We start from the raw sequence: 21,663 nt of genomic DNA, 5'->3' as shown, positions 1-21,663 counted from the left end.
TATCTTCAATCCAAAGCTTCTCTTTTTCAACTGGCTTTTTTTCTACCTATTGTTTCAAGTCCCATTTCTATATTTCCTTAATGAAGACCTACATCTCTGATCTCAGTTGCAGATAATATTGGGAAATTTTGGTAAGTGATTCATAAGTAGGTGCCAGGCAGGCCAACACAGAACACTGTTAGTCACACCATGTAAAACACACAAAGATCTAGGTAGACGCATGATTGGCAACCACGTAAATTTAGCAACAAGCAGAAGGTAAGGACCCAGGGATAGAATCTGAATCCCAGAGAAAGAATTCTATGTCCTGGAAAGTTAGGGAAGCAAAAGGGACTCCTATTTCTAGAAAAATTAAAATTAAGAAAATGTGTTATTAAAACTTGGCAGGAATCAACCAGGGACCCACAATTCTGGCACAGAGTTAGTGATATGGTCCACACACAAAAAGTAGGGCCACAGCTCAGTTCCTGGAACTGCACTCATGGTCGTTGTTGGGGGAGCAGCAATACTAATGACCCCAGCCAAGTAGAGATCTGTCATTATTAATTTTCTGCTGCTTTGGAACCAGGTCAGTCCCATCTAGTGACGTTTAAGTGATCTCAGCTGTGAAGATTGGAAGGTTTTGAAGATAGGGAAGTATACCAGTCATTAGACCATATATTGGTGCAAAATTGCACTTTGGTTTGGTTTTACAAGGTATTTAAAAATTTTTTCTTTGAGCTATGCCTTCTACCATCAGGTAAATCTTAAATTTGGCTATGTAGGCCTAAAGTTTGAGTTGTACGCTATTCCTTGGAAAGAGATATAGTCTATTAAGGTGTTAAATGATTTAATTTTATAATAAAATATGTAAGCTCTGTGTGTGTGCATGTGTGTCCATTTCTAAGTTACCTTAACCTGTCACCAAGAACTGCTTGGCCTAACCTCAATTTTATTCTTAAATACGACGTAGAAAACAATTTTTATCTTCAACTGGATTTTGTTGAAAAATAAAAGCTTTCGGACTTAGCTTTGTCTCTGCACTTCAGTGTTATGTGCCTCAGAACATCAAAATTATGACTAATGTCACTGCTCTTGGATGGAAATCTTTTCAGTTATCTCCCTCCCCCTTTTTTAAAACTGCAGACACCTTTTCTGTTTCTGGGTCTTGCCTGCCCCAGAGAATTTAAAGTCCTTGGTCTTTATTTGGTCACGTATTCATGAGTTCAAATAATATCCGAGTACTTACTACGTACCAGATGAGAAAAAAATTACTTCCTACATTCCATTTATCATGTTTCCTTTTGGCAGTCATTATTCCAATCAAAAGAATGTTTTTCTAAGCAAGTCACACTAACTTTCTCTTTACTTTTTGTGTTTGATTTATATAAATATAATTGCTTGAATTATTTTAAGATTACTTAAAATAACAGTAGTAAAAGGAGAAATAGGCAAAACAGGATTTTCTTAATGGAGACTTGCTAAAAGTCTAAAACTTCACTTTTCTTCTTTAATTTCAGCATTTAAAACTAATTTTAAATTGTTTTAGGTTTCTATATCTTTTTTCTCTTTGAATATACTGGTAAGTAAGGCCTATCTTTTTTAGTCTTTCTCTCACATGGTTCACAACTGTAACTACTTTTCTTTTAAAAATCAGGATTATTGAGGTATAATTCATGCTTTTAGGTAAATTCAGCCTTTTTTAGTGTACAATTCTATGAGTTCTGACAAATGCATACAGTCATGTAACTGCCACACAATCAAGATAATAGAACAGCTCTGCCAGCCCCATAAGTTTCCTTATGCTGCTGTCCTCCCTTTACCCCAACCCCAAGGTGCTTTCTGTCCCTGTTGTTTTGCCTTTTCCAGGATGACATAAAAGTTTGGAATCTTAAAATACCTAGCTTTTGATTCTGACTTCTTTCACTTAGCAAAATGCATTTGAGATTCGTTCATGTTATTGTGTATAGCAATAGTCTGTTCCTTTTGTTGCTGTTTAGTGTTCCATTGTATGGATGTAGTGCAGTTTTTATCCATGCCCCATTAGAAGCACATTTGGGTTCTCTCCAGTTTCTGTCTATTGTGAACAAAACTTCTATAAACATTCATTTAGTAACTAATTTTTAAACAGGTACAGCTTAGAGATGGAGCAGTATGATATAAGTGTAAAAACAATCAAATGAGAAGACTCCACAGACTTGGGCCCTCATATTAGTTTTGCATCCAGTTGAGTGTTAAGTTAAACTAATAATTTAACCACTCTGTGCTTACTTTTTTAGTAAAATATGCATGATTTAGAGCTTATTCTAGCTTTAAAAAAATGTGATTTTGTAGTATAAAGGTAAGGCATTTACTCTTGTGTTCTCTAAGAGGAGAAATTATAAATGGTCACATACATCTTTATAAAATTTAGTTACATGAAATTAGTATAACTAACATTTGACATTAGGGGTCATTTTATCTCTGTGTCCAATCACAGATGGTTTGAAAATAAAGTAATTTGCCTAACGAACCTGAAGGTCATCATAATGTTGAGATTTTTATCTAACTGTGTAATCCAATTAATTTTACATTGGAAAATTATTTCAATAATAATACTCAAATAAAATATTTAGTAAATATTTTCTTTCAAAATATTTTAGCCTTTGTTTATCTATCTATTTATCTATTTATCTATTTATTTTTAATTTAGATGGGTCTAGGAAAGACAATCCAGGCAATTGCCATCGCTTACTTCTATAAGGAGGAATGGCCTCTTTTAATAGTGGTCCCTTCATCTCTGAGGTACCCTTGGACGGAAGAAATAGAGAAATGGATTCCAGAGCTAGGTCCAGAAGAAATCAATGTTATTCAGAATAAAACTGATGTTGGGTAAGAGTAACTTTTTAATCTTTAAGAAAAAAAAGCTAGTCATTGGTATATACTAAATAAGTCTCTGTATTAAGTAGATTTATCCAGGGCTTAAAATGCAGTTGTCATTAAGCGGGGGAGGGGAGGGAAACATGATTGTTGTGTTGATACTGGCTATTTAGGAGCTCTGCTTTTTCTCTTAGGGGTTAGGGAACTGCAGAAGATTGGCTCGGTCCTCTATTTTCACTGATGATATAGAAAATGCGAAGTGACATGTTTTATCGTTGATAAATTTGTCTAATTATTTAATCGTACAAACTCATTGGGAGCATAGCACTGTACATACGAAAATGAATAAGACACATTCCCTGCCCTCATCAATCTTATAGTACATGAGAAAAATATGTAAGTGAATAATTTCATTACAGTATAATAATTTCATTATCCAATATCAGAATATTATAGATGTGTGAATTATAGAGATAGTTCAAAGATCAGAGATCATTTTAGCCCAGTATTTCTCTGCATGAAGTGCTACCCCCTCCTCTTTTCCCCACACTTTATCGCCCCAGGTCAGGGGCATTTTTTGTTGTCAGAGTGACTGACTATGCTGGCCTTTAATGGAAGGGTCCAGGAATGTGAAATGCCCTTCAGGATACTGGACAGCCCTGCAGTACTAAGTACTGTCCTGCTCAAAATCCCAGTAGCGCCTGCCTAAAAAACACTGTTATCCTGTTTGTGGAAATAGTCAACTAATATTTGAGTATCCACTTTATACATGATCCTAGCTACATGGAAGAAAATATGATCAGAAAGTAATGTTCTTATCCTAATAAAATATGGCTTGCTGGATGTCAAGATCTTCCAAAGACTATTTAACCAAAATTTTGGATTCAATTAATTGAATTTTAAATTTGGGATTCTTGTTTATTATACTTGAAGACTATAAAATCTTAAGAGAAATTTGGGTTTCAGCAGTGACACCATCTCTTATTTTTCCTCTTCTCTGTATTCTCAAAGAATTGTATTATTTATGATACATTGGTTACTGAAATATTTTTAAAGTGCATGGATTTTCTTTTCTAGGAGAATATCGATCAGCAAAGTGACAGTTCTGGGTTATGGTCTTTTAACGACAGATGCAGAGGCTTTGGTAGATGCACTGAATAATCAGAACTTTAACGTAGTGATAGTGGATGAATCACACTACATGAAGTCCAGAAATGCAACTCGCAGCAAGATTTTATTGCCAATAGTACAGAAAGCCAAAAGAGCTATACTTCTTACAGGAACTCCAGCTTTGGGAAGGCCCGAAGAGGTATCAAAATCTTTATATTTTGGGCTTTAAAAAAATAGAAAATTGAATCAATTACCTGTTTTGAAGTTTTAAATTAGTTGCCTCAAATATCAGAAGAGTACTTTGAGAATTTCTAGACAGCTGTTAATGAGTAAGTGTATCTTTTACTATGATTTTTTATCTATGTACATGTGAACCTTAGCCATGCTTGTAGGTTTATATTATTAAAAAAAATTGTTTTTACCTTTATTATAAGGTTTTCATATTTAGTACAGATTTGTAACATTCTCCCCACTTGTGTCCTTATGGTTCTTGTATGGCCTTAATCTTCATTTTATCCAATCTATTTTACATTATAAGCTCCTTAAGATTGGAGTCGAATCAACTTGATTATCGTTTATAAAGATATGTCTTTATATCTTTTATACTATATTATATAACCTCTTTCTGTTCCTCTTTCATTTTAAGTTCCATGTTTGGGAAGGTGGAAACTTATGTGCAGACCAAATAGGTTATCTACTTAGAGTGGAGGAATAAAGCATTTCTTTGATGCCCCATTTAGCATTTACGACTTTAAGAGGCTGGTGGGATATGGAGTGATTAAAGAGCTGGGAAGAAGAAATAAAGGATTTAACTGTTATGAGTCTGTAAGTGTCAGTGAAGAGAGCCCTGTCTTATTAATGAAAACTGAGTCAGAGAAGAAAACATGGGCTTGTTGTCTTGTAGGGTTATTGTGAGAATTAAAGGAAATATTATAAAAGTTAGAAAGATGAAAAGATTTCATGATACTATTGATGGGAATATCAAGTGGGACTGTCTTTTTACAGTGCAACATGGTAACATCTGTCAGATTAATAGATGTAGATGTAGTACATATGCCTACACCTACGTATATTTATATATGTGCACACATACACACAGACTTACATGAAGTAATTAATTTTTGTAATTGCATAAAAGTTAAAAACAGCCTATATATCCATTAATAGGAGACTGTTTAAATATTTTATGGTACAGCTAAGAAAATGGGTTGCTATGTAGCCTTTAAACAATGCTGTATTATTATAGTATATTGCTTATATAATTTTTAAAATGAAGTAAAAATAGATATATATGTACTTTAATGATGTCTAAGACATGTTTTTGAGGACAAAATTCTAGCTGTGTATGTATAATATGATCCTATTTATGTGAAATAAAAGAGAATATATACATGTGCATATATAGGCATAGAAAATATATAGTGGAGGGAAGGGGTGGAAGAGCCTTGAGGAAAAAGAGGTAGATTTCCTTTTTTACTTTTTACTGTTTAATTAACTGGATTCATCGTAGTAATAATAATTTACTTGGAAATATTACAACATGTTCAGAACGCGTGTATTGTTACAGCTCTTCATGCAAATTGAAGCTCTCTTTCCACAAAAATTTGGAACATGGACTGACTATGCCAAAAGATACTGTAATGCACATATCAGGTATGACAAACTATTTTCTATAAGCTTTAAGCCGCATATATTTACTGTGAACATTAAACTTTATTAGTTATTCTTTGTTCCATTGTTTTTCAAATTTGTGGTAACTCTAGAATAATTTCTTTAAGTAACATCTTGTGTGGGTGACCTGTATATTAAATAAATAAAAGAAGTAGATAATGGCACTTTTTCTTTAATTTTGTACCTTCAACTTATTTTATTTTGAAATGATTTATTTCTGTTGACTAGATAAACATGCACATTGTAGAAAAGTGACAGGTAAGTTCCCATTCCACCTGTGTGGTCCAGACAACCATTTCCCTTCCCAGGTAACCAGTGTTGGCAGTTTCTTGTATATCCCTCTGGAGATATTCTGTGCATGGAAAAGCACGTATGATTATATATGTATAATAGTATGTCATTTTATTTCTACATACGTAGCTGTGTATTGTAGACACTGTTCTATGGTTTGCTGTCTTCAGCTACTGTGTCTTGGAGATCCTTTCATATCAGTTACTGAGAGAACATTGGCATCCTATTCATTCATTCATTCATTCATTCATTCATTTATTTTTAGGTAAGTCGACCCTTGGTTGACCTCACGGATCGCAAGGACCTTGTCAGCTTACAAGCCTTCATTTTTTATTTTTTATGCCTTACAGCACCTAGTCTTCCTAGGTGGTCTCCCATCCAAGTACTAACCAAGCCCAACCCTGCTTAGCTTCTGAGATCAGACAGGATCGGGCTTGTTCAGGGTGGCATGGTCATAGACTGGCATTCTTTTTAAATGCTGCATGTGTTCCACTGTTTGGATGTACTATAATTTATTTGTGCAGTCTACTATTAATAGATGTTTGTTTGTATATATAGCTGCTGCATACAACTCACCAATGAATATCCTTGCGCATGTTGAGAAATAGTGTATTATAGTGGCAAACAGCATGAGGGACTGGAGGTACACCACCTGTGTTTTATTTTCATATCCAGTACTTACCAATGTTTCATTTTAGGAAAGTAAATTTATCTTTTTATACTTTAGTTTCTTCAGCTCTAAAACAGAATAATTATTTCTGCCTCAGAGAGTTAGTATGAGACTTACATTAGCTAATATGTATAAAGGGCTTAAACAGTGACTGGTACATACTGAGTATTCAATAATTATTAGCTATTTTAATATTTCATGAGAATAAATCTGTAAGATAAACGTATAGAAGTGAAATTGCTGGTACAAATTGCATGTGCATTTTTATATTTACAGATTTTTAGAAATCGTGCTCCACAAAAGTTATACCAATTGACATTCCCACCAGCAGTTAGATTGTTTCTTTCCCCACACTTTGCCAGAATAAGTTATTTTATTTTTACCAATGTGATCTGATAGTTTTAATATATATTTGTCTTATGTTACTAAATGTAGTTAAGCATTTTTCATAAATGTAAGAGTCATTTATACATTTTTTCTGTCAATTGTATGTTCTTTATTCTTTATTCTAGATTTATTGGCTTTTTTCTTATCACTATATTGGAAATCTTTGTATATTATGGAAATCAGATCTTTGGGATATGAGTTTCTTCCATTTTTTTCCCAATATATGTACGGTTTTTTTTCTTTTTCCTTTCTACAATTCTCTCAAATAACCCCATGTGGTCATGGTATGCTGATATTTTAGAGGGCTCTAGAGCACTGAAAGAGTCTTTCCAAATTGTTTGTATGAAGACAGTTTAACATTGATACCAAAATCAGACAAAACAGCACCAAAAAAAAAAAAACCAAGGACCTTTTCTACTTGACTATAAATGTAGAAATCTGCAAGATTAGTGTAATTCAGAAACTCATTAAAAGACCTATTATTATATTACCCATATGTAAATGGAATTTATATCAGGAATGCAAGCATGGTTTAAGATTGGGAAGTATGTTAAAATAATTAGCCACGTTAATAATGACAAGGAAAAACATCATTTCCATTTATGCTGAGAAGTAACTTGATAGAATTCAGCATTTATCCTTGATTACAGTTTTAAATAAATTTAAGGTATGTGTGTGAATGTATTTATTTATATCTAATGTACATTCATACTATATATATGTATATATATATATATGCATATTTATGTATATGTGTGTGTTTTTAAGCCCAAAGTAATCATCACGTGAAGATAAAATCAAGACAAGGGTATTCACTGTCACCACACTTTACCTTTATTTTGGAGGCACTATCAGTTCAATTACTCAAAAGAAAAATAAGAGGTAAATATAGAAAAGAAAAGATAAAATTATTATTATTTGCAGCTGATATTATTCATTTGGAAAAATGAAAGGATCAGCTGAAAAATGTTCAAAACAAAAAAGAATTTATTAAGTTGTCCTAGTACAAAGTTGCTATTAAAAAGACAGTCTTTCTCTACACAAATTATAATAAATAGTTTTAAGCTATCATGTCAAATAGACATGATGCTAGATATTATTGGGAAACCCTTAGTTGCAATTCCTGCAGACTATAAATACCAAAATTTAACCTATGTAAAATAAACATATTAACCGGATTTACATTTTGGGTACTAGGAAAACCTAAGTGGTCCAAAAGCATTTCTTTTTTTGTTGCCTGATTAGGACTTGTCATATGCCAGCAGAAGAGTATACCTGTCCTTTTCTTGCTTGTTAACACAAATGCTGTTTCAAAGAAAAATTTATCTTTATGCAATAATTTATGATTAGGGGCATTGTGTTCTATTTCTGTTCACTAGACAAGTCTTTTCAAGATTATTATCATTCTTCTCCAATGGCATTTTCTTCCAGATTCCATTTCAAAAGTGTTATGTTATTCCTTTCCTTCTTTAATTTGAGAACACTATAGTACCGTAGACTCTAATTCAGATCAAGGCACTTCTTGGCATTTTAAGTTAATCTGTGGAATGTTAAAATTCTTTCCATAATGTTTTGATTCTATCAAGGTGTCATTTATACACTATAATTTTGCAGAAAGCAAATTATGGTTATTCAGTTCTAGACTTATATTTTATATTTGAATGTCATGACTATATTCAAATAAAGTTAAGTGAAGCTTGAGCAAAAATATAACTTTGTTTTTATAAAGTTTATTAAATACATAAATGATGGCAAACAGAAGTACACTAATGTGAATGTGATTTGGAAATAAGAAGTCTAGATGTACGTAACCACCTACCTGGTTTGACTTGAGAGGAACAGAGGAAATAGTGCTCAACCAGAACATCCCGTATCCAAAATCTCTTACATCATTCACTCTACTGGGTTATATTTAGAGGAAGATATAATTACAAATATGATTATGGAGAAGGGAGCACATTCAGTTGGCAACTATTAGCACATTATAGCAAGAAAAGACTTTACAGGTCACCCAGTCTCCCTCTGTCATTTTATAGGCACCTGGTGAGGTTAAATGGCTTGCCTGTACCTGGCTTCCTCTTACTTTTTTTTCCCCTCACTTTTCCTGGCAGTAAGAAAGATTAAGGGAATGGCAACTTTAATAGATGTTCTTTTACACAGAAAAAGAGGTCACATACATAATCCAGCCAAGCGTCCTGTTATCAGCAGCCACCTTCAAAAGGCAGGCTCTGGGGAGACATATTTGTCCTCCCTGGTGTCATGCGTAAAGGTTAAGAATATCTTCATAGTAATTTATCAGATTTTCTAAACTTTCTTTGTTCTTGCTATTTTGCGCCAGTTCCACCTCTTAGGAGATATAGTTGTCTAAATTTTTATGAGGGAAAATTCTGGGTGATAATACATATTAAAGGTTTTTATAGGCTTCTCCCAAAAGTGTTAATTAATAAGTCATTGTCAGCTTCAAGAAATGTCTCTTGTAAAATCGCACGGTACTTTGTCCTCAGTACTGTCACATTTAATGTTCTCATCCATGGCTAAATAGAGGTCAGGTCTATAACATTTGCAAATGGCTCAAATCTGAGAGAAATAGTTAATATACTATATGGCAAAGATAAGTTTGAAAAATAGATAAAAATTAATAGGGTAAATTCTGCACTTATGCTTAGAGAGTCTGCTCTGTGTGGAAGGAATGTGAGAAATCCTTATCTATTAGTCAGTAGTTCAGGTCAAAAGATTTCTGGTTTTGAATAACCGTACGCTAAATGGAAGTCAACTGTCATCACTGATAAAAATAAATTAATTTTAGGACACATTAATCAAAGTAACATCCAGCGTGAGAGATGGTTCTAGTCTACTTATTGATTAGAGTACACTTGGAGTATGGTTTAATTTTGAATTAATTTATTTATTCAAACAATATTTATCGGATACTTGTTATATGCTACGCCACATGCTAAACATCAAATATGTGTTAGGGAACAAGACTCACATGGTCCCAGCCTTCACTGAGTTTTCAAGGCGAACATTAACCAGCAACACCCAGCAGCCTGGGCACAGGCTTGGAAAAGGCTTATAGTTGGAGCCACTGAAGATTTTTTTTTCACCAGCTTGTGATGTATAGACTCCAGGACAGAGAAATTATGCTATATTGATACAGCTAATGTATGTACTCAGAAATCAAAACGAGATGAGGATGGATATGAAGATAGGAAGGATATTGTGTATATAGTGAAAGTGGAGCAGTCAGTCGACTGAAAGCTCAATGATAATAAAGATATAATGAGTGTAAATGAGCAAGTAGGCTAGAATGACGGGGGGAAGTAGAGAGTGGAATGTCTGAATTTCCCAAGTTGAGCTGTTTTTCAGGACTGGTTATAGCCATGGGAGTGGAATGAATGGTTGGAGTAGATTTCAGAAGGTCATTAGAGACAAGGAATACGAAGAATTGAGAGGGAGCTAATAGTCCTATTTAAGAAGCATGTTAACAAATGAAAACATATCTGGAAAAGGGTGACTGGAATAATGAGGGGGATTCCTATTCAGCTCTACAACAAATGCCTACTATTACTGATTGCCTACTATATTTGGGACACTGTTTCAGAGCTGCTGGCAATACAAAGATGAGTAAGACATGGTGCTTGATCTTATGAAGGCTGCAGGAATTTGAAAAAGAGTATTAGATTTGTCTCTGTGGCCTCAGAGGGAAAAATTGTTGTCAAGTAGTGCAACTTAATAGGGAAGTAGATTTTGCCTAAATCTGAATAAGAATTTGTAAAATATACATACTTATATGTGCATATATGACAATAAAGCAATAAAATATGTAACACTATAACAATAAAAGTGGAAAGGAAAAATACTATCATCCAGTTTACTAACATGTAAACTGTTTTCATCTTTTTATTTCTACCTTGTCCATATATCTAATAATTTTTACATAATTTTAATATAGCCTACATGTAATACATATCTGCTAATTTCACTTAGCATGACCTTTATAAATTTTTTATTTCTTTTATTTTTGCTAATTTACAGATAGTTTATTGCTTTTAGAAAAATGATTTATACTTTTTTTAACAAATCAAAGAGGAAAAATTTTTTTTAATAAAGTAAAAAGCAACTGAAATTTCACTATAACCATTACTAATGTGTTTTGTAACTTTCCCTCTAGACAGCTTCTTTGCTTAGGTATATAACGATAGATGATAGATAGATAGATAGATAGATAGGAGAGGCAGGCAATTTTATATAGATAAGATTGTATTATACATACTTTTCTGTAATATGCTTTTTCACATAACACTTCTTAGGATATCTCATTTCAATAACTAAAATATATCATTTTCATTGGTTACATGATAATTCATTTTATATATCATACTATGCCATGTATTTTAGATGCATAATCTTTAATTCTTTCAAAAATCCCACAAGGTTAAGGATATTATATAGATTTTATAGATTAATAAATTGAGATTTGAAAAGGTTAAGTAACTTGTCCAAATCACAAAACTAACAAGTAAAAGCAATATTTTAAACACCCTTGCCACCACTTTCCTTCTATCTTCTTTCCAATGTTTGAATTATTTGGTGATTCAGTGTTCATGTTTATATGATTGAATAAATAGAAGAAATGACTAAATAATATTAATCTCTAATAAATCAATTAGTTGACTCTCAGTCAACCTTTAATCATAATTATTTCCTTTTTTTGCCCATCTTTTGGTTTTCTATATAGCCTTCACTATTTTTTTACTCAAAAGTTCCAACAATCTTTCAACTTCCAAAAGGTCTTACAAGCACATGAAATAATTTTTTTTCTTTTTCCTGGAGGCCTCCCTCCCACAGCCTTCTGTTCTACTCCAATCTGGACTGGTTTTTCTTCAGGCACGGTGCAGAGCTGTTATGCTGAATTTTCTTCTGCCATTCTGTTCTATTGGATTCTCAAATTCCTGGATTCCATGACTTTTGTTTCTTTGTTTATTTTGTTCTTTTCAGTATTTTATTATGGAAAAAAAATTAATGTAAACAAAAGTAGACAGAATAGTATAATGAACCGACCCCTCATGTAATCTTCTTCATCAGTGTCAACATTTATCAACACATGACCAATCTTGGTTTAGCTATACTCCCGTCCAGCTTTACCGCCCCATATTATTTTGAAGCAAAGCCTGAATTTCACATTTTGTCCGTAAGATTTTTCAGTTTATATCTCTAAAAAATAACGATTCTTTATAAGTTTTTTTTTTCCACAGTTTGTTTGAATTGGTACCTAAATAAGACTTACATATTACAAATGATAAATATGTCCTAAATCTCTTGTAAACTCTAGATTTAATCTCTTAATCTCCTCTATTTCCTTGGTTTATTTATTTAATTTGTTGAAGAATCTAAGTTGTTATTGTAATCTGGATTTCGCTGCTTGCATGGTGTTGTTTAACATGTTCCTTTGTCCCCTTATTTCTATAAAAGTATTTAGATGTAGAAGCTTCAATTTTTTTGGCAGTTCTCTTTTTATAGGGATCTTGTCTTCTTCCATGAGAAAGCCCATGATATCTAAAGCCTCTCTTTTTGTGATGGCAGCTGTCAAAGTTCAGTACATGATCTCTTAAATCATTAGGCATTGCAGAATGGTGATATTCCAACACTCTTTATTCATTTATTAGTTGATATATCTCTATAAAGGAAACTTCTTCTTTTCTACTATTTGGATACTCAGTAGTTCAGTTTGTTTAAAAAAAAAAGGCAAGAAAATGCTTATTTTCTTAAAATATAGGAGTTTTCAAAAAAAGAAGCTGTTTTGCTAACATTCTCTAATAGTATCCAATGAGGGTTTTAATTTTTGAAATTGTTAAGTCTTCCAACATGGTTCTGTTTTCAATATTGTTTGACTATTGTGTCCCTTGCATTTTCATCTAAATTTTAGGATCAGTTTGTCAATTTCTGCAAAGATGTCAACTAGAATTTGATAGAGATTGTGTTGAATCTGGGAGAGTTTTGCCATTTTAATAATACTAAGTCTTTCTGTTTATTTAATTCAGTGTACAATTCTTATATTTATTATTTTTTTTTCATAGATGCTATTTATCAGGTTAAGGAAGTTGCTTTATAATCCCAGTCTGTCATTTTAGAGTTCTTAAGTTGTGTTTTTAAGTTTTATTTTATTTATTGTTGTTATTTATAGTCAAATTTTTCTACCTTTGACAAATAGGACCATCTTCAAAATGGTCCTTTTGACCTGGTCCTCGATTGCTTCCTTGCTATCTGATATGACATGATGTTCCAGGATCATTTTGTACATTCTTTCCTTAGTTCCTTTTAGCATATTTTCCTGGTTTTCAGGACACATATCCCTTAATAGCTTCCTAAGAAAAGAGAATAGAAAGTAAAATTTTTGAGTCCTTAGTTGTCTGCTTATAGATAATCTCTCAATTGAAAAATTGGCTGGATGTAGATTTTTATGTTGTAAATCATTTTTCCTCAGGATTTCATAGTCATTTCTCGATTGTCTCTAATAATCAAGATTGCTTTTAAGAATCACAATGCCTTTTTGATTTTTGATTCTTTGCATATATCATGTATATTTATTTTCTCCCCTATTCTGGAAGCTTGTGAGATTGTCCTCTATCCCTGTTATTCTGTAATTTCACAAAAATGCACCCAAGTTTGGGGCACTAACTATCCCTTTCAGTCTTGAAACTTGAGTGCATATGTCTGGGAATTATTCATTTTTAACTTTTTCTCTCCTTTTCTTCATTCTTTCTTTTTGGAACTCCTATTATTTATATATTAGTCCTTAACGTTCTCATTTTAATTTTTTGTTTTACTTTTGGGGAGATTTCCTCCTTCGTAACCTAGTTCTGTTGAATTTTCATTGTAGCTAATGAAAACAGCTATAATATTATAAATTGTTAACCATTCTGTTTTACTTTTTGTATCATTATTCTTTCTATACTCTCATAGCCATAGCCTCCTGTTTTTGGATGCCTGTTGTTGGTGGGGTGTGTTTGTGTGTATTATTTTGTTTTATTTTTTGTTTTTAACTTTCCTCCCATTCTCTGCATCATATGTTTACTCTTACTTTTTTTTCTGTTTGTTTTAGTCTCTGTCTGTTGATCCTTGAATGTTCATTCACGTTTTAAGTCTGAAACTATAAAAAGCTGATTATAAAAGCTTTTTGACTAGAAAAGATGGGCTTTTCACTGGGGAATCCCTGAATGTCATTATGTAGAGGTCCTCTTTCTATGACCTTTAACACTTTTAAAGGAAAAAAGAATCTTCCATTCTTCTGCTATGAATGTGTGGAAGTTTAAACGGGGCTATCTTCTTTTTGGCTTGAACAAGGGAAGGAAAATAATGTTCTCAGTGCCTGGTAGGTAGACCTTATCTCAGTCTCCAGTTTCCGTCTGGCACCTCCCCTGCACATTGTACCGTTCTTGGTTTCCCTAGGTTTGAACTCTGGTTCCATTTCTCTGTAGAATAAAACTGTTGTCTTGTGAGGAAGAATAGTAACACAATGGTGTGGGGTTGGGGAGAGAATCTGGGCATTTAACCATGTCACACTCACCACCCCCTTCTAAAGTACCTCATGCTTTTAATTCCTGAGACATTTTGGGGTTTTGTGGATACCCCTCTGTAGGTCCTTGGTATTCAGCTTTCTCAGTGTTGTTAGCTTCTTTTTTTTTCTGCTTCTAGAAGTATATTCACATTGTTTGGTATTGTTTCCTTTTCATTCTCTTTGTCCTAGTGGGTTAATGCATTTTTATTTCTTCGTACTCACTTTTATTGAAGATAAATGTTTGTGTTCAGTTCATCGTGTTTTATCCAGCACATCGCCTCTACTTACTTTCTCTTTTCCAAAAATTGATTGAAATCATCTCCTGTTTTCTTTCATTGTCTTTGTTATTATTATTTAACAGCTTTTAAACTTTTTTCCTTTCATGTTAGAAGGATTTTCATAGAAATAAGTGATAAATATGATTAACTTACTGTATTTACCATACAACCCACTTTGGGTATTTCGTCAAGATAAATAAAAACATATGTTCACTCGAAAATCTGGAAATATTTATAGCAGCTTTATTTATAGTCACCTATAACTTGAAGCAATCCAGATGTCCTTCACTTGGTAAATGCACAGTCGTGATATATCCTTACAATGGAGTATATTACTCAGCAATAAAAAGGAATGAACTGCTAATACACCCAACAATGTAGATGAATTTCAGATGCATTATGCTAAGCGACAGAAATCAGATTTTAAAAGCTGTATACTATACAATTCTATTTATATACCATTCTGGAATGGTCAAACTATGAGGAGCAGAAGACAGATCAGTGTTTCCCAGGAGCTGGGGTGGGAAAAATGAATTGCTATACAAGAGAACTTAAAAAAAATCACAGGGTAATTTTTGAAATTCCGAGCTAACTTTGTGTGTGTGTGTTGTGCGTGTGTGTGCATGTTCATAAACACAGATAAGCATGCGTGTTCTTTGCCATAAATTTCCCCTTTTATCATTATAAACTAATATTAAGTGCTTATTGAGAAATGCCTCTTTTCTTCATTATACATTATCAAAAAAGAAGATAAAGTAAGTTTGTATTTATTCTTGTTTAGAAAAGGAGAAATGAATTTTTACTTTATAAATCTTAATGAGAAAAGGCTATAGTAACCTCAAAGAAGTTTTCAAGCTTCATGTTTCATAACTTTTTTAGAGACATTTGAAATTTCATTGTTGTTACTGCTGTTAATTTTAGGTTGTTAGAAATTAAGTTTCCATTATGGTTAATTCCACCTTAAACATATTGCTGCTTCTTTTTCCAATTTGGAGTGTAGTATTTTGCCCTGTAACCTGGAATCTCTGAAAATTCTAAGAAGAGTTGATTTTTCATTTTGTTTAGATTTTTACTTGTTGCTCAGATGGAGTGGCAACTTAAAAGCTCCATATTTGACATTTCTCCACCAAAGATATACAAATGGTGAACTAGCAAATGAAAAAATGCTTGACATCATTAGTCATACAAATCAAAACCTCAATGAAATATCACTTCGCACCTACTGGGATGGCTAGGATCAAAAAGTTGGATAGCAACAAGTGTTGGCAAAGACATGGACAATTTGGAACGCTTGAACACTGCTGCTGGGAATGTAAACTGGTCCAGCTGCTTTGACAAACAATCTGGTACTTTCTAAAATGATTAAACATAGAATTACCTACCATATGACCTAGCTATTTAACGCTTACGTATATGCCTAAGAGAGATGAAAATATACATTCATATAAAAACTTATGAATGTTCGTAGCAGCATCATTCATAAAAGCCAAAAGTTGGAACAACCAAAATGTCTATCAACAGATAAGTGAATAAACAAAATGTGATATATCCACACAATGGAATATTTTTCAGCTTTAAAAAGGATCGAAGTACTGATACAATGTAGAGGAACCTTGAAAACATTATTCTAAGTGAAAGAAGCCAGTCACAAAAGACTATATACTATATGATTCCATGTATATGAAAGTTCAGAGTAGAGAAGTCTTGAGAGACAGAAAATAGATTAGTGGTTGCTGAGGGCTGGGAAAGCAGTTCAGCACTTAAGTGAGTGATAGCTAAAGGATAAAGGATAGCTAAAGGATACAGTTCCTTCTTGAAATGATGGAACTGTAAAATTTATCGTGGCGATGGTTACGCTACCTGTGAATATATTAGAAACCACTGAATTGTATACTTTAAATGGGTGACTTGTATGGAATTATGAATCTATCTTAATAAACCTGTTAAATGAAAGAGATTAGGATATTCTAAAATATATATATAATAATCAACATATTGAATGGCAAGAGACCAAGCATTTACCAGTAGCGCCTCTTGAAGCCCTCCCTCCCCCTCTCATTTTCTCTTTGCACTCCAAACCTGAGTGTGGAAGTTCAACAGCATGTGGTACTGCCAATACCCCTTAGAGTCATTGCCACCTCTTGTGGTCTGACTCAAGCTGAAAGAGAAGGGAGTAGGGGTGGGAGAAAGGATTTCTCTAAACCATGGCTCATGCCAAGCATAGGGCTTGCAGTTAACCAGTGGTAAAGCACCCAGGAGGCAACTGGCTACAAAAAGTTCTTTCAGAAGTACACCCTCTCCCGGGCAGAGGAAGGGGGAGGAGGGAAGGTGAAGATACCTCATTGTTACAGCCCTGGTACCGGTTCTGTGGCATGTGATATTAGATTGCTCTAAGTTCAAAACAAACCTGTGCTCATAAATATAGAGGACAATCTGGTGACAGCCAGAGGGGAGGAGGGTTGGAGACTAGGAGAATGGGGTGAAGGGTTAAAGAGGTAAAAGTTAGTAGTCAATAGGTGGTCACAGGGATGGGGAGCATGGCATAGGGAATGCAGTTAGCATTAATATGTTGGCTAGGTGGAGGGCCAAAGGAGGGAGAGAGCAATTGGGGGGATCGTTTTATAAACTATATTAATGTCTAACCAATGTACCGTATACTTGAAACTAATAAAATTAAAATTAAAAAAAAAAAAAAACTGTGCTCCTGGAGCACAGCTTTTGGTGCTCTGTAGGATGCAAGTGAGGTTGGCCTGTTTGAAGACACCTGTGTGTTCTCTGTGCCAGCATGGAACAATTGTGCCATAAGACCTCCACCAAGCATGTTGTACACCTGCTAAATGCGTCTCATAGATGGAAAGTGTGTTTAAGAATTTATTTCAATGGCAAACATTTCATTCTCAAAAAAAAAAAAAAAAAAAGCACACCTAAAACCCAATCTCTTTTTCCTATTGTTAGTAGTTCCAAACATTAGTTTTTTTATTTTACTATGAGGTTAAAATGTACCTTAGTGTGATTGTGAATGGTAAACTAGGTGACAGAATTGGGTATTGATAAATATTTTTCTGTTTTCATTAGTGTGTGAATTTTTAATATAAATATGGTAACAAAGCATTAAAGAGTTAAAATATTTTAATGTTTCAGTAATTTAATTTATAACAATTATAACTAAACCTATTGAATGTTTTTATAATGCCAACACTTAGTTTTTTTTAAGCAAATAAATTTATTATTGACAACTGAATGGCGTCTATCATTTTATCATACAGTAATTACATTCTTTCACTATACTTTTCTAATCAATTCTGCATGCAAGTACATGTTTTTAATGTCTGACTACTCTTGTATGTTTGCTATCAAAATACACTAAACTAAAAGAAAATTTATGTTAACAAGTGTCAACTTTTTCAAATTGATACCTATTTGTGCTAATATACCACCAAAAATCTCATTAAACTGATAGTTATTTGTTAATATTAGTAATGATAATACAACCTAACAGGAATTTTTCCTTTGTTAATTGACCTCTAATAACTCACTTTCATTAGTACGGGCCCTTAGCAAATGATTGGGAATTTTGTGGGGAACTGTTTAGGTTGTCACAATGATGAGGGGATGTTGTTCAGCCCGCTGTGCTGATGAGTAAGTTCAGTAGATTCACTAAATCAAAAGATTTAGATTTCAACTCTTGCCTTAACACCTGCCCACAGTGCTGGTGCTTCCAAATCCTGATGCTCTCAGGGTTCTAGAGGATAAGTTTCCTTCTGTAAGCATTTTAAGTTGTAGCTTCCTTTATTTTGCCAAGTCAGTGACCACTTGTCTGTCTGCACTGACTTATAAACATTTATTAAAATTGCTTATCCTCTGATGTTTCCTCTCCCATTCTCTCTCTCATTATGGGTGTATATCTTTTTTTTTCTTTTCTTTGCTGTCAATGTGAGATAATGTCTCCTAGAGGGTGTGGAAAATGTTTTCGGTGGCTTGGTTGACTGGCTAGTGTACTGGCAGTTAGTGCCTAGTTAGGGCTAGGTCTGCTAAACACAATCCTAGCCTTGCATCAACTCAGGATAAACAGTATGTAAAGACATTAATATTTTCTATAGCTGAGAGTAATGTATAATCTTATTCATTACTATTTCTCAGGCTGAGCTTTTTGAAACTTAATTTGTGTTCAGAAATAACAGTAAACGCAGTGTCATGGCTCCTTATCATGAAAAAGAACACACTAGATAAATTATTTTCTTATTCTAGCATTCAGCTTTGCTATATGTTTTTTCTTCATGTTCACAGATATTTTGGTAAAAGGTCTCAGTGGGATTGTAGAGGGGCGTCAAATCTCAGTGAACTGCATCAGCTATTAAGTGACATAATGATTAGAAGGTTAAAGACTGAAGTTTTAACCCAGCTGCCCCCTAAAATCAGACAGCGTATTCCATTTGATCTTCCATCAGCAGCAGCCAAGGTGAGAACCCTCGTTTGATTGAAAGTCTTATTTTAAATCATTTTAAATTATACTATGAAAGATTGCATGTATTTCATATTTCATAGAAGGAAAGATCTGCTTTCTTAAAATAGGTTTAATTAATAGAGCATATGAATTGGCTTTGTATTATTTCAAGAAGCAAGCAGGAAGAATTTAACTTTAGTCATCAAATAATGTGAAAAGATTCAGTATCCTAGTGATTAAAAAATATATTTCTGCTGAATACGGAAAAAAGAACTCCAATTACAAAAAAGATTTAGTATTAAGAATTCTGAGTATCTGTAGGATGTGAAGCAAGGGAAGTTGTATTTCTTCCTCTAGGATTTTTTTTTTTTTAACTATTAATAGCTGTCTTCTAGAATAATTTAGATGCAGCCTTGTTCTTGAAACCTTAAAACTCTGTGATCATGTAAGATGTGAAGTTCAACATATCAGAAAGCCAAATAGTATTTTACCTAATCCTTTTTCACATTTACTTTTGAGGAGTGCAATGCTTATATATTCTCTGAAATTCTTCAAATCTGGACATAACTTTGTTGACAAAGACTATTTATTGCTTCGTTCTATCTTGAAAGCTTAGAGTAAGCATTTTGTAAACATTACTGGAAAATTTTAAATGATCCAATTTTTCATCCACTATTTTAACATTAGAATTAAAAATGAGTTAATACATTATTATATCATATTTTATTTAACTAATATCCCCCAAGTCTTTATGCTTACATAAATAAAATTGTATCTTTTTATAAAAATACTTTGCTACTATATACATTTTCACTACCTTGCTTTCTTGTGTATTTGAATTTTTATTTCTACTTTACAAAATGTTTCCCCTTAAGAGGAAGCTACAATTGTTTGATTTATGATGTTAGCAAAGGGCTTGGTGTGCATGCATTGTTTGTCATTAGTGTCTGTCATTGGCATGAACATGTGACTGACCTACTAACTCCATGTTGATGTTTTTAAATAAACACGTTGACATCTTTGGGAATTTTTTTTATAACGTTCTATATAAAAAAGAAAATAAAAGGACATGATTCATTATTGCATCAATTGTTCCGATCTTATGCTGTGTTTCTAAACATTGTTATTTTCTCCCACAAAGGAATTGAATACCAGCTTTGAAGAGTGGGAAAAATTAATGAGAGCTCCAAATCCGGGTGCCACTGAGACTGTTATGGGGTTGATTACTCACATATTTAAACAAACTGCTATTGCCAAGGTACTCATTGCTGGGCCATCATGTATTTGTCTTGTTACAATTTATTTAATGTATTTTAATATTTCTACTTAAGCAGCTTGTTTGCATACGATAACGTCTTTGCCATTTAATTTTTAACTGTTTATTATTAAAAAATTCAGACATAGTCAAAGTAAACAATAGCACATTGAACACCATTATGCCTATTCATATATCTATCCTTTCCAATATAAGGATACACTTTGATGGTGTTTTACACGTTAAAGGACATACATATATTCATCTTAATTATCAGCTTTTTCCATGGTTTTACTACATAATTGCTACAAATAATTTTTTTTTTGTCAATCATTTTTAATTGGTATCATGTTTTTAGTTCCCTACAGAGGTAGATGTGCTCATGTTCTGTTTGTCTAAAAGTGCAAATTGGAGGGTGTTAAGAGTTTTTAAATTGCAGTGTGACTATCAAGTAGACTCATCACGCATTGTTTGTTGTTGTTTTCACCAGCGTGGTGGAACTTATACATACTAATGAGTGTCATCCCTCTCCAATTCTGAGATATTTCATAACATAATTTTTTTAAATGAAGTTTATTCATATATAATTTGCATACAGTGAAATTTGTCTTTTTCAAATGTATAGTTTGATGAAGCTTGCCAAATAAGTATCAATATTTTCATTACCCAAAAAAGTTCCCTCATGCACCTTTGCAGTCATTTTTCTCACCTAGCCCTCTAGATCTTGGCAGTCACAGATCTGCTTCTATCACTATAGTTTTGCATTTTCCAGAATATCACAAAAACAAAATCATATTGTATGTAGCCTTATGTCTGGCTTCTTTCATTTAACATGAGGCTTTTGAATATTGATTCATGTTTTTGCATGTGTCATTAATTTTTTCACTTTTTTTGCCAAATAATCCAATGTATGTGTATAACAATTCTTTTATTCCTTTATCAATTAATGACTACTTGGAGTATTCTCAGTTTAGGCTATTATAAATAAGCCTGTTATAATCATGTGTGTACAGGTCTTTGTATGTACATATTTTTATTTCCCTTGAGTAAATAACTAGAAATGGGACTACGGGGTCATATGAAAAATGTAGATTTATCTTTATAAAAAGCTGCCAACTTATTTTTCAAAGTACAGTACCATTTTGCATTCTTACTGGCAGC

At 33.0% G+C, this 21,663-nt stretch overlaps 1 protein-coding gene and 1 pseudogene across 4 annotated transcripts in view; one reads left to right on the top strand and one right to left on the bottom strand.

The window, feature by feature from the left end:
- Nucleotides 1-21,663, top strand: part of ZRANB3 (zinc finger RANBP2-type containing 3) — a 224,717-nt gene that overhangs the window by 104,929 nt on the left and 98,125 nt on the right. For all 4 annotated transcript variants that reach the window (XM_006921034.3, XM_015596758.2, XM_025039574.1 and 1 more), the window contains exons 4-8: nucleotides 2,672-2,850; nucleotides 3,916-4,147; nucleotides 5,516-5,601; nucleotides 19,091-19,262; nucleotides 20,389-20,505. In XM_006921034.3, the coding sequence (XP_006921096.3) occupies nucleotides 2,672-2,850; nucleotides 3,916-4,147; nucleotides 5,516-5,601; nucleotides 19,091-19,262; nucleotides 20,389-20,505 (786 nt within the window). The remainder of the gene's footprint in view (nucleotides 1-2,671; nucleotides 2,851-3,915; nucleotides 4,148-5,515; nucleotides 5,602-19,090; nucleotides 19,263-20,388; nucleotides 20,506-21,663) is intronic.
- On the bottom strand, nucleotides 6,252-6,370 carry LOC112470641 (annotated as a pseudogene).

This window comes from Pteropus alecto, unplaced genomic scaffold (assembly GCF_000325575.1).
Source record: "Pteropus alecto unplaced genomic scaffold, ASM32557v1 scaffold3, whole genome shotgun sequence".
In the NCBI taxonomy this organism is placed as follows: Eukaryota; Metazoa; Chordata; class Mammalia; order Chiroptera; family Pteropodidae; genus Pteropus; species Pteropus alecto.
This window is presented reverse-complemented; position numbering and strand designations above follow the sequence as displayed.